This window comes from Periplaneta americana, chromosome 9 (assembly GCF_040183065.1).
Source record: "Periplaneta americana isolate PAMFEO1 chromosome 9, P.americana_PAMFEO1_priV1, whole genome shotgun sequence".
Lineage (NCBI taxonomy): Eukaryota > Metazoa > Arthropoda > Insecta > Blattodea > Blattidae > Periplaneta > Periplaneta americana.
The window spans coordinates 174,815,722-174,829,410 of NC_091125.1; the positions used below are offsets into that span (position 1 = coordinate 174,815,722).

Consider the following 13,689-nt stretch of genomic DNA (forward strand, 5'->3'; position numbering starts at 1 on the left):
TTTTGGCCTTCTTGCGGGACAGTTTACAATATTTGCACTTGCAGTCCAGTGTTGTCAACTCAACATGAATACTGTAGCACGGAGTGGCGAAAGAAATATTATTAAGTACGTAGTAGCATTTTGCGGTGAAGAGAAATAAATAGGTCAATATCTGTTTCCTATAAATCAGGCAACGAAAAGAGCAGCTGACATCACAGGTGAGGCTTATTTTATTTCAATTGATTATGTATTAAAATTTTTTACTTAACTAATACTAATAATACAACATTTTATGTACTGTAATTTATATAGACAGGTCAAAACTCCTAATAAAGAAAATCAGGAGAGAGGGAGTCTGTGCAGGAGATGAAAAGCTAGAATCACCAGAGAAGAACAGACCAAGGGAACTTTTAATTGTTGTAGATGATATGAACCGATGTATTTTAAGAAGAAAGATACAAGAATTTTATGCCGTTCAGAAAGAAGTTTCAACATTGAATAAATTACTGAAAAGTAATAATTTCCAACATTGGAGAGAAAAACTACGGAAAGTGATTCGAGACATGGGATTTAGGTTTAAAAAATGTAGACGTACAAGATGTATTTTGATTGAAAGAAATGATATTGTAGCATGGAGGACCAGTTATTTATGACACTGTTTGATGGAAGTTTGGCAACATCCCTATTCGGCAAGGTTCATGGCCTGCAGTTTGACGTGGTGGGAGGAAAGCAGGTGGAATGGAGTGAGTAGAGGCGTTAATTTTTCCAAGAACGACGACAGCGCTGAAGGGGCACAGATCCGATGGTCCGACAATATTTGTCGTCATGGTAGTAACAAATGAAGCTCTTCAATAACATCACTATACAAGCTATTTCTTAGGGTACAGAAAAAATTAAAATGTGTTCACTTACTTTCCTATGTTTGGGTTCAGCATTGCCAGCCTATTTTGATCAACTTTAAGAATTGTTAATTTTTGTAAGTTTCCCAATCCATCGGGCAAAGATTCTATTACATTCTGTGACAAATGAAGATCAGTGAGGTTCACAAGCCCTCCAATTTCTTCTGGAAGATCTTCTAACCGATTCTCAGAGATGTCAAGGCAAGCTAACTTTTTGAGCCTTCCAATTTCCTGAAACAACAACAACTCCTGTTAACACGAACATACATACATTACAGTGCATCTCTTGGTGCACTGATACTAGTCAACATTCACATACCAATACATCATTCATAGTTTTCTGTCCAAAGGCAGGTCTTTCACTGCAAACCCAGCATTATCCACATAATACAGCAACACAATTTCATTATTGGTAATGAAATGCTTCATTACTTGAATGAGGTTAAATATTCTTTGTAAGAAAAACTAAATGAACTGTTAAACCAGTACGAAAAAAAAGTTAATATAAGTTAAACAAAGTCTTAAACAGGCGTAAGCAATGGTGGCTCATTATCCCATTTTTTCATTATAAAAGAAACATAGGTAAAAAGTTAATTCTACTTGTTGGGACAATTACGAATGACTAAATCCAGTGACTCCAACTACTAAAATAGTTGTGTTCTATATTTCACTAGCAATAAAAAATTGCAATGCACATTCTCTATCAGGAAACAGTTTATGACACAGTACAACAAGACTGCTTGTGCCGATACTTACAGGAGGTAGATGCTGGAGTTGATTGTGGTCAAGCCAAAGTTCTTGTAGAGAAGGAAGATTCCCAATATGATGAGGCTGCCGAAATAAGCAATGCTAATTTGAATTGTAAATATTTTCAATTTATAGGCATGAAAAAACTTGAAAAAATATTCATCTTAATATATCTCTAAGACAAATGAACTTGATGCAGTCCCAGTTTAATGTAACTACTTAAGAAAATATTCATTTTAATATGTCTGTAGGGCAAGTGAACTAAAAATCATTCCTCATTTTAGAAAAAATATTCATCTCAATACATCTTTAGACAAGTCAGCTTGTAGCAGTCCTGGCTGGTTCTATGTAACTACTTAAAAAAGTTCACCTTGATATACAGAGTGTTTGAAACTTCTTTGGTAAAAAATAATACAGATGATGGAGGAGTCTAAACTGAGTATTTTGACATAGAACCAATGTCTATTTCAGGCACCTCAAGATTTTGAACGAGAAATTGTTTGAGGTACGTTTTTGTAAGCTAACAAACACCTGTCTAACACGTTGAAGTTTGATGGTGCTAGCTTGCTTAACAGTAACACAATCGCCGCAGGTAATATGGACCAGTCAAATGGGTCAACTTGCCCACGAAATGCATGCTGTGTGACGAGTACTGAGGGAGCAACGATTACACCCCTATAACCTGCAAGCACTGGGCCAAATGATTTCACACCCAGAGTTCAGCTCTGTCAATGGTAGTGTACCGAACTCCCTACAATTTGTACTGTTCACAGGTGAAGCCTGTTTCAATAGGGATATCTTATGCGAAGTTTTACTGTTAGATGGCAGGAGCGTTCCATGCAGTGCAACTTGTTGTAGGGTTATATTATGTCATATGCTACCTTTCCCGCTTGTTGGTTTCCTGTGCGTGTCAAAATTATATTTACAATTATTTTGCATAACCTAGTATAATTGAATATGGATTTGAGGGAGGTGGGATATGATGGTAGGGACTGGATTAATCTTTCTCAGGATAGGGACCAATGGCGGGCTTATGTGAGGGCGGCAATGAACCTCCGGGTTCCTTAAAAGCCAGTAAGTAAGTATAATTGAATATAATTCAGTATTTTCTTACCTCATAATTTAATTTCATTTACAATAAATAATAGCATAGGCCTAAACCTGTATAATATTGAGAGATTCCCCGAGATGGGTGGTGAAATCTGCAGTATGCAGAATATAGATACGAGTAAATTGAATGTTCATGAACCTAAACGAGAACTTTGAGAATGAAATGCACAAATAAAAAAAATAGGAACTATGTCGTAGGTGAATATTGCCTTCTTTAATCATTGGTATTTAAGTACCGTAGGTACTCTATAAAGAAGATATGCAGCCACTGATGTGTTTTTTTTATATAGGGAAGGGACTATCGAGATTGAATTCCTCTTATTTTTTTCTATGTTGCAGTAAGATGAAGTGCAATGTTCGATAGGTTGATGTAATATGATCGCAGTAGTATCATGATTTTTCGTGTATTTTGTAGGTTAAGGACATGCAGTTTTGAATACTATGTAGGATGATTTTGAAAATTTGAAGTTAAAACATGGCTTTAATAATTAGGGTACAGTACATTAAAAACATTATTCACGAAATGGATTTCACTATGGATCGTCCTGGATAATAAACATCCCAGTTAATCGAGAGTTTACTGCAGGCGTAAACTTCGGAGACTCCTACAACTACTGCATATAATATAAGCTAACATAGCTCGCTATCGAGGTTGCAAATGTTTTTATTGATTTTTCTTTTCTCTTCTCCAAAATGAAATTGTAGCCAGCAATTCATTACTTGAAGTAGTTACTTTTGTTTAATAGCTAGCACTTTCAATTCGTTATTTTTTTAAGGTTTAAAGCATATATTCACAATATTTCGGGACCTGAATTAAGACAAAAAGCTTTCCCTGGTCTTTACATGTAGGAATATAACAAAAATTTGGCATTTTGAGTTGTTTTTAACAGTGTTTAATATACTAATACACTACTTATATCCTCAATGTTTATATACCGAAAAACAAATGCACACGCAAAGCGCATCCCTCAAAGTACACGTGTGCTATCTGTTGGTGCTAGTTCAGGATATCCCTATAGAGGCAATAGCCATGTCTGGAGTGACGAAAATCCATTTGCCATCCTCGTGTCTAGTCATCAGCAACGAATCTCTATCAACATGCGGGCTGGAATTGTAGAGGATCAACTAATAGGATCTCATCTCCTGCCACTCGGTTTGAGTGATGATTGTGTTACTGTTTTGCAAGCTAGTGCCACCAAATGTTGACACGGTAGGCAATCGTTTGTTATGAAAACTAAAGCAGCTTACAAAATCATTCCTCAAACGTTATTTCTCTCTCAAGATCTCATTTTCGACAATTATTTTCCTATCTCTGTATTATTCTGCATTTGCGTATCTGTAGACAAATGAGCTTGTTGCAACCCTAACTCTCCTCATCTCCCTGCTCTTACCAGTTCTTCAATCTCATTGTCGCCGAGGTCAAGCCTCTCGAGTTTTGAGAGTTGTGATAGTGATTCTGGAAGAGACTTCAGAAGGTTTTCCCTTAGTTCCAGGGATTGAAGGCTTACAAGACTGCAACATAAAAATGAATGATTACAGTACATTACAACAATTCAATTCAAATGCATATAAAACAAATTGATGTACTCCAGCATCTTAGATCACTTTAGAACAGGGATCAAAAGTCTGAAACGACTACACAAAACAGAGCATAAAAAGTGATCTGTCACACAATGCACACACAGTCTTCTCAAAGCTTGTTTCTACTAATTTATGGCCAGGGAAGTATAAGCAAGTTTTATGTGACTGATTTATGACAGTAAATTTGTCGCGAATTATCGCAACAATTGGCTGTTTCCGAGAAAAAAAGAGAATTTTTAAGATTATATTAAAGAAATACAGTACCTATATTAATTTCGAAGATGTTAGCTGCAAAACAATAGGGCTGCTGTGGCTAAAATGTGAGACAGTATTAGGTAATACTGCAGTGCTACTCACCTCCCGAAATCCGGTGGCAGGTTGGTCAGTGACATGTCATTAAGGCCCAGCACTGTCAGGTTCCGAAGCTGCACAAAGCCTGGTGGTAACCTGCAACACATTTCATGCATTATTAATGTTTGTCTATTTAGGACGTAGACGCCAGGCATGAATGCTTAGTCAACAAAACTGGTCGGAACCTCATAAATGACACCAATCAGGTATCAGCAATAGTGGAATGAATCAGTGGCGGCTGATTGCCTGAGGCAAGTGAGGCCGGGCCTCAGTCACTTGGCTTAACAGAAATCAAATTTTGTGTTTTTATATAATGTATTAGTTATTTGAATGAAGCATCGCTGTGGAAGCATTTTAAAACTTTGTGATGTATATAGACCTGTTTTGCAGTAAAATTTGTTCCTGAGGCCAGAATCGTTCGTGCCGGGTCTGTCTTCTGAATTTCCTGTATTTTCGCGGGGTTTGAGCTTGCGCTAAAAACGTTGTAGCCGAGGCACAATTCGTCTGGCCTCGTGGCCTGGTCAGGTTTCACTCCTCACATCCATGGGACGGCCTCAAGGGTAGAGTGGGGTGGGAATAGCAATGGTGACTTGTCTTCCTAAATAGGTCATAAATAACACAAATTCCAGCTCTTTGGCAGGCAGAGACCCACACTATTCCCTCCTCTTATGTCTCAGAGTTATGACTTAAGCGAGGGTGTTGTACTATTGTACTTCGTAGTACAGTCAGGGCGGGTACAGTAGTGAATCCGGGCCAATGTTATGTATTTCGGGAAAATATAAACAGAAACAAATGCGAGAAATAATGCTGGTGCAGTTAATTCATTGTTAGAGTGTCCTTTTTCGAGAAGAAATAATATTGAAAGGAAGGAAGTTTTAAATAAAGAGAGACTCTACCGAGATACCTACGACATCGCTGACAATTCTTCTGACAGATAATCTTAAAACGCGAGTTTCTATTGCATCCTGGTATGGACAACATAAAATTAAGTGGTAATGGGGTGTAAAATAAACTTCTCTGTTGGCCTTGTTCGTTGCTGTCAAGGGAAAAAAATAAAAAGAACAGAAAGGAGAGGATTTTCAACACATAATGTGGGTTGCTTCATCACACTGAAACAATCACTGAAACTCACAGCATAACAGCTTATTTGGTGAGTGACATTATTTTTCATCAATAGTAGTTTAATAATAATAGACTAATAATAATAATAATAATAATAATAATAATAATAATAATAATAATAATAATAATACATTAATCATGACATTAATAATATAACAATAATTAATATCATAAATAAACATTTCCTATCGGAGGCACTTAAACTAGTTGCATCTGGCCTCACCGAGGATTTCGATCACTCACCCGCTACTGGAATGAATATGAAAACAATGAAGCACCATCAAGGGGGGCGAGTTTTCGGACAATTCTATTATTCTCTCTTCTATGACAATCAGCTGACACTACAGCGTGAGTTTGTGATCCCTGCACTTAACAGATGCTGCAAGGAACATGTGCTTCCTGTTTTCTCCGAGTGGTTTTGTTTGGAAAGCTTATTTTGGACCTTTTAAATTTTAGAACGTAATAGCTGAGATTTTTACAATGTGGATACTTGAACAGTTGTAGACAGGGATATATAAGAAAAGCACTGGTTGTGCATTTCACAGTTCCTGGAAGTGTTTTGAAACTACAGTTCAGTTTGCATTATTAAGGTTTTATTAATATCCTTGTAGTAAGCATATTTGTAATTAATGAAACGGTGTAGGGTGATTTCGGGCAATGCCATGCGAATATAAAAGTAAGCCGGGTGTTAGGCAAAGAGGTAATTTTGACCTGAAGAAGCTTGAAAAATTCATTAAAAAAAGTATCGTATAGGAAGGTGTCTGACCTTTATAGAATTCCTAGATCAACACTGGAAAACAAAGTTAATGTGGCAAACCCAGAATCATCTGTGGTCAATCTGTGTTAACGAAAAAGAAGATAATTTGATCCATGGAATTTTGAGAGCATCACACTGGGGATTTCCGTTTTATAATAGTGTGCTCCAGTTTTAACATTGTGTAAAGAGTTTTACGAATTTTATTATCAACATCACTTCCATCAGTTTTTAGTGTTCATTATCAATTTCTACGAATTTTTTATCGTTGAGAATTTATGTGATCTATTCAAAGCTGATTATGTGAAGCTTACGGAGAAAATTTTTAATGTCAGGAAAAGTCTTATCTTGATATAAATTCAATGAACAGGATTCAGACACATTCTGTTTTCTTCATCACCCTGAGTGCTTTAAGCTCAAATAGAGATGCCTAGAGAAAAATCATCTGGCTTCTGGAATTCCCAGGGTTGAGTTATGATGGGGAAAATAATTTTTTGCCAGCAGGTATGTACCTTCGTACTAAATTGTACGAATTATCTCTAGCTAGATGCCTTCTTCTAACAATACATTGTTATGAATATTATCTATGGCTTAATGCATTTTGTTTTTATAAAGATGATTACTTTTACATTCATTATCTATTTAAACTATTTCTAAGTACTCAGAAAGTAGCTGTCCAATAATATTTGCCATTAAGTTTATTTCTCAGTGGTTTTAAAACTCGTCATATCGGACTACTTTTTTCTGTTTGGCTATATTTTCAGTTTTATAAAAATATTGGACACGAAATGAAAATGACTGACAAAAGACACAAGCTTGAGCATGGACAAGTTGGAGAACATCACTGTTATGTACTACGGAGAAAATTATGACCAGTGAAAGTGTTGTAATTTTTTTTATGCCATAATTTTTGTTTCTTAGAAACAAAATTTTGAGGGTCTACTATAGCATTTTATCGTTTTATAAGTTTATTTTAGGTGCCTAAACAAACACTTTTTAGTGACGTAAAATTCTAGGTGTAGCTGTAACAATATAGATTATTAAACTTCGCAATTAAAAGTGAATGTAGCAAGTGTCATGTTCTTGATGCAGGAAAGATACACTGAGCTATCCACATGCAGTTCTGAAGAGCAAGCTTGCATCTTAAGTTCTACTCCTCTTTCTTCTCGCTCCATCACTTGCACTAAAGACTTACTTACTTACTTACTTACTTACTGGCTTTTAACGAACCCGGAGGTTCATTGCCGCCCTCACATAAGCCCGCCATCGGTCCCTATCCTGAGCAAGATTAATCCATTCTCTATCATCATATCCCACCTCCCTCAAATCCATTTTAATATTATCTTCCCATCTACGTCTCGGCATCCCTAAAGGTCTTTTTCCCTCCAGCCTCCCAATTAACACTCTATATGCATTTCTGGATTCGCCCATACGTGCTACATGCCCTGCCCATCTCAAACGTCTGGATTTAATGTTCCTAATTATGTCAGGTGAAGAATACAATGCGTGCAGTTCTGTGTTGTGTAACTTTCTCCATTCTCCTGTAACTTCATCCCTCTTAGCCCCAAATATTTTTCCTAAGCACCTTATTCTCAAACACCATTAATCTCTGTTCCTGTCTCAAAGTGTGAGTCCAAGTTTCACAACCATACAGAACAACCGGTAATATAACTGTTTTATAAATTCTAACTTTCAGATTTTTCGACAGCAGACTGGATGATAAAAGTTTCTCAACCGAATAATAACAGGCATTTCCCATATTTATTCCTCCCGAGTATCATTTATATATCTTACTGTTGCTCCCAGATATTTGAACTTCTCCACCTCTTCGAAAGATAAATTTCCAATTTTTATATTTCCATTTCGTACAATATTCTGGTCACGAGGCATAATCATATACTTTGTCTTTTCGGGATTTACTTCCAAACCTATCTCTTTACTTGCTCCCAGTAAAATTCCCGTGTTTTCCCTAATCGTTTGCACTAAAGACTATCGACCAATTAATGGAGTTCTAGGAAAACTACTTTACGTGTGCCCATCGAACTTATCCTGCCTCACTCTAGCTTTCTTATGAAATCATTTCACAGACTACTTTACAGCAGAGCAAAAGACCTGAACATAAGACATCCAGTGACTCCAGCAGCGACCTGATCAATGCTGCTTCAAAGGCTTTAAGAAAATATTATCTGTAATTAGCATGATCTTCTGGAATAATCCTTTGCAGTTTACGCCTCCACAGAAAGTCAACAGAAGAGATTGCAAATCGACCTCCATCTGCAGCAAATACTGATAAGATACAAAACCTACTCCATGAGGAAAATATGTACGTGTGAGGATAGAGTTACTCCAAGCAGCCACGAGCGAGTTTCCTACTAACAAAAAGCTACTACACGTTTCAAGTGTAAAGCATACACAACTAAACAGTCTGAAGGACATTAATATCCAGCACAGCAACCATTCAATTAGACACAATCTCATCTCTCTTTGAACAAATAGTATGTATAGATGTCCATTCTTTCATAATTTTCTGCCAGAGAGCAGGTTCTTCACTGCAAACACAGCATTCTCTAATCTACCCTCTTTTCCACCTTCCCCTTAGTCTCCACATACGATCATATATCTTAATGTTGTCTATCATCTGATATATTCTTCTGCCACGAACTCTTCTCCCGTTCACCATTCCTTTCACTGTATCTTTCAAATGCTTCTAATCGTTTTTCTTCATTTCATCATAATGTCCATGTTTCTGCACCATACAATGCCACACTCCATACAAAGCACTTCACTAGTATATTACCTTGTTCTTTCTTCAGAGATCCACAGGAAGATGCTCCTCTATTAAAATAAATTTAAAAGCAACAAATTCTAATATGCCCTCCCATAAAAAAAATAATAGTAAATAACTCAATGACAATGGAAGTACCACGTGTCACAATATTCCCCTCTCTCACACTTCACATATGGGATCACGTTTCACATTCTGTAACTCTGTTTCACGATGTATAATGCTATTTTCTACTAACTACTAGTTTTAATTAAACATGAAGGTACAAACGAAAAGAATGAAACTATATTTTAAAAACTGTCTAAGGGAAACTTATAAATTAATATGAATCAAGTGAGCAATCTGAAGCTGTTGATATTTCTTCACAAAATGAAAAGAAAGTAAACTAAAACCTACACAGAGGACTAAAATTTAATAATACTTGCAAACTAATGAAGAAAGTTAAATACATCCGCCCGTCCCTCACACAACACAAGTTCGTACCTAGGGATGGGGTTGCTGCTAAAATCTGCCACTTGCAGTGATCGTAGGTTCTTGATATTCTCTGGAATGTCAGGAATGTCTGAAACAAAGAAACAACATATGTTAAAATTTATCATTTCACAGTGGAACACACAATGGTTAATTGTGCACATCTGCATAGCAGTAGTATCACTCTCATGGGCGGGTTCTCTAAACACGAGATTATTCATTAGCCAACAGTGCTTAGAGTTACTAATTCTGTAATTTTACTGCTCGGTTTATCCAAAGTTTACTGTTAACTGAGGACGTAGTTCTACTAGATTCAGGTAGATGGAACTAGTGACGCATAACATTAATTTGTGAATGTCGACATTAACACTTTCTTATTATTACTTGATTAACTAGGACTTACTCGTGTTAATTATGTAGGATTTGTGCGGCTTACAGCTGTTTCAGTGCTTCTCAGAGCCTACTAGATCACGGCGTCATCTCGAACTTCTCTGCCTGTTATGTGGGTGTGTTTGATTGTTGAAAGGTGTTGAAGAGTGGAGTCAAATAGTGTGTGTGTACTGAAATTGATCTGTGTGTTGAGAATTTGATCGGGGTGTGTTTTAGTGTGTCTGTATATTTCGTATTGTTGTGTGTGTAGAGTTTTTGGTTCTTGGGTTGTATGTGTAGGATTTCCATGTCCGTATTTATGTTACTGTATGTATGGTTAGCATTGGTTATGTGATCGGCGTATGTAGATGTATTGTGTCCTCTGGTTATTGCTTTAATGTGTTCTTTGTAGCGTGTTTGGAATGATCTGCCTGTCTGTCCAATGTAGAACTTGTCGCAACTATTACATGTGAGTTTGTATACACCTTTGTGGTCGTATTTATTTGTTTGTGTTCTTTGTGTGTTGACATGTCTTTGTACTGTGTTTTCTGTTTTCTGAATGAAGATGCGATCTTATGTGTGCTTTTGTTTTCGTATGTTAGTGTGATGTATTTCTTGTGTTATTGTGTTCGTGTTGTGTTTTGTGTGTTTGTTAAGTTTTTGTTTTGTCTTTGTTATGATGTCTATTATGTTTGGATTGTATCATTCAAAATGGACTTTCTTATTCACAATATAAAAGTTGTATAAAAATCTAGAAATTATTAGTGTATGGTCAATTGCCTCAAAGGATAACTCTTTTGTGTAATACACGATAAGCTGTCTTGTATCTAACTTCATTCATGAGAAAACGTTCCTGGAACTCTTCTTCGCTATAATTTTGAGGACTTAATTATAAGGTCTACAAAACGTCAGAGACACTCATTTATAGTACGTACGGACTCGTTTTCTTTAATGAAACAGACTATTGACGCCACGAGACCGAACTATCGGCCCACATGTTTCGTTATGCATATATTATCACCGGCCACGGTTTTTATGCTTGCTTAAATTTTGTGATGTCAGCAAAAGTGATATTAACTTACGGAGGTAAGTCTCTACATCCATCAGAGGTCGATATTTAGCACGATAAACCATAGACTTTTTCTAGTGCATAAGTGTTATAATATATAACAAGTGTAAAGAGTGCAATGTTTTTGTAAAATTTACGTAATGACTTTTTTTTTTTACTAAACACTACCAAAATTCGTATTATTGTCCACAAATGAGTGTTTTTTTTAATTGTGCTCTATAGGCTATATATTTTCAAGACTCAGAATTAGCATGGGCCAAATAATGACAATTTGAAATTAAAACAAAAACAATGCGAATGCAGTACCTTCACTCCTAATAGAGAGGTCTCCTCAACCAATTAGGGAATGATAAAAGAACGCCTGGATCTGTAGGCAATATGCAAAGTTCTTTCGCCTTGCTAGCTGCCTCAGTGTTCGGGTTAATTGAGGATTGGCCAGCTCTGGGACATAAAAGGCCAATCACATAGCGCTATCAATGCTTCTCCCATTTCCCCATTCGTTTATTCCGTTCGTTCATTTGTTTACATTTGAGTACTGTTAAGAACAACAACACGTGGTTTGAAACTACAATTAGAAATATGAAAATACTTTTCTGTTTTGTTAAAAATAGCATTCTATCTTCTTAAAATGATTTCTTAGCGAAATATCAATGCATCTGCTTACAGTAGTTACAACGCATGTATGAACTAATTTTTTTAGGTACAGGCCTACATTTTGAGTTTGAAGTGTGAACGTTACAATGAAATGTAAGCACTTATTCGATCCTTTATTTAATAATTAATAAGTAATTCTATGTTTGCATATTTATTTACATATATTTCACACTACGCATTAACAAGCAAAACACATTAATGTAATATAATCTAATAATATTTTATTTAGAGTTCAGTCTAATTGGCATATCGCAGTTTAAAATCAATAACACTTACAAATGTAAATGATCATTGCATATTATAAAATTGAAATGCAAACGTTTTCACCCTTGGGCATCATCAGGCATTTGACTCACAATATCTTATACAATTTTTCATATCTTTGCTGTGAAATGCGTACCAGATAATTGAAATTTACAATCTCGTACATATTAATAAACAACTATTTACATGGTTAACTCTATGATAAATAACAATCTGAAATTTAAATGAGAACAAGTATTAAAATTATATATGATAAAATTGTGACTAAAATGTTGTATTGATCTTATGTCTCAAATTGTAAAATTGTGTTCATTAAAACAACATGATGAAAAACCATATGATTCCTCATAATGATCACAATTTTATAATTTGAAATTTAAGATCAATACAACATTTTAGTCGCAATTTTATCATACCAGTATATAATTTTAATACCTGTACTCATTTAAATTTCAGATTGTTATTTATCATAGAGTTAACCATGTAAATAGTTGCAAATCAAGATTTCAGGTATAACTCCCTGTAAAGTTGATTTGAATAATTTCGAGGAAAAAATTGTTCAGGGGCCGGGCATCGAACCCGGGACCTTTGGTTTAACGTATCAACACCCGGGACCTTTGGTTTAACGTACAAACGTTGGTACGTTAAACCAAAGGTCCCAGGTTCGATGCCCGGCCCCGGAACAATTTTTCCCTCGAAATTATGTAAATAGTTGTTTATTAATATGTACAAGATTGTAAATTTCAATTATCTGGTACGCATTTCACAGCAAAGATATGAAAAATTGTATAAGATATTGTGAATCAAATGCCTGATGATGCCCAAGAGCGAAAACGTTTGCATTTCAATTTTATAATTTGCAATGATCATTTACATTTGTAAGTGTTATTGATTTTAAACTGATATTTCAATTAGACTGAACTCTAAATAAAATATTATTAGATTATATTACATTATATTGACTATCGGAATATCTCTATCATCATGCTTTCTAAAACACATTAAGTCAAAAATATTATTCCTGAAAAAAAAAGGCGCATATAACGTACTGTACATAATGTGTGTATAAACTTAGAATTGGAAAAGGGAATGCGCTTAAACAGAAACAAATTACTAAAATAATAATATTTTCAGGATTCATTTTTGTCAGAACAAAAGCGTCTTTTTCTCAGAAGTAATATTTTTTTTTTTTACTTAATGTGCTTTGCTTGTAAACCAGCTCACTTCCTTTGCTGTCATCGATGTTCATTTGCTCATTTGTGTTATAGTTAGAAACTACTTCAAGTTCAAACCAATAAGAGAGATAAATTAATGTTTTAAAGTGTCGCATCAACTGTAGCCCATTTCAAGCAAACACATTTTATAATTAGACAAAGTAAATTTTCTTCAACGTATAGAAACATGTCGATTGAAACACGTCCCTGTCAAGGCAGCTAAACTGTTTGAACTAGCAGCTCATATTATTATTATTATTATTATTATTATTATTATTATTATTATTATTATTATTATTAAGTTTTGCAGGGAGTCGCGA

The 13,689-nt window shown here is 35.3% G+C and overlaps 1 protein-coding gene across 6 annotated transcripts in view; it reads right to left on the minus strand.

Annotated features, from left to right (window-relative positions):
• Nucleotides 1–13,689, minus strand: part of scrib (scribble planar cell polarity protein) — a 308,579-nt gene that overhangs the window by 189,598 nt on the left and 105,292 nt on the right. For all 6 annotated transcript variants that reach the window (XM_069836394.1, XM_069836397.1, XM_069836396.1 and 3 more), the window contains exons 3-7: nt 9,812–9,890; nt 4,674–4,763; nt 4,127–4,247; nt 1,635–1,709; nt 892–1,109 (exon numbers count right to left, since the gene is read on the minus strand). In XM_069836394.1, coding sequence (XP_069692495.1) covers nt 892–1,109; nt 1,635–1,709; nt 4,127–4,247; nt 4,674–4,763; nt 9,812–9,890 — 583 coding nt within the window. The remainder of the gene's footprint in view (nt 1–891; nt 1,110–1,634; nt 1,710–4,126; nt 4,248–4,673; nt 4,764–9,811; nt 9,891–13,689) is intronic.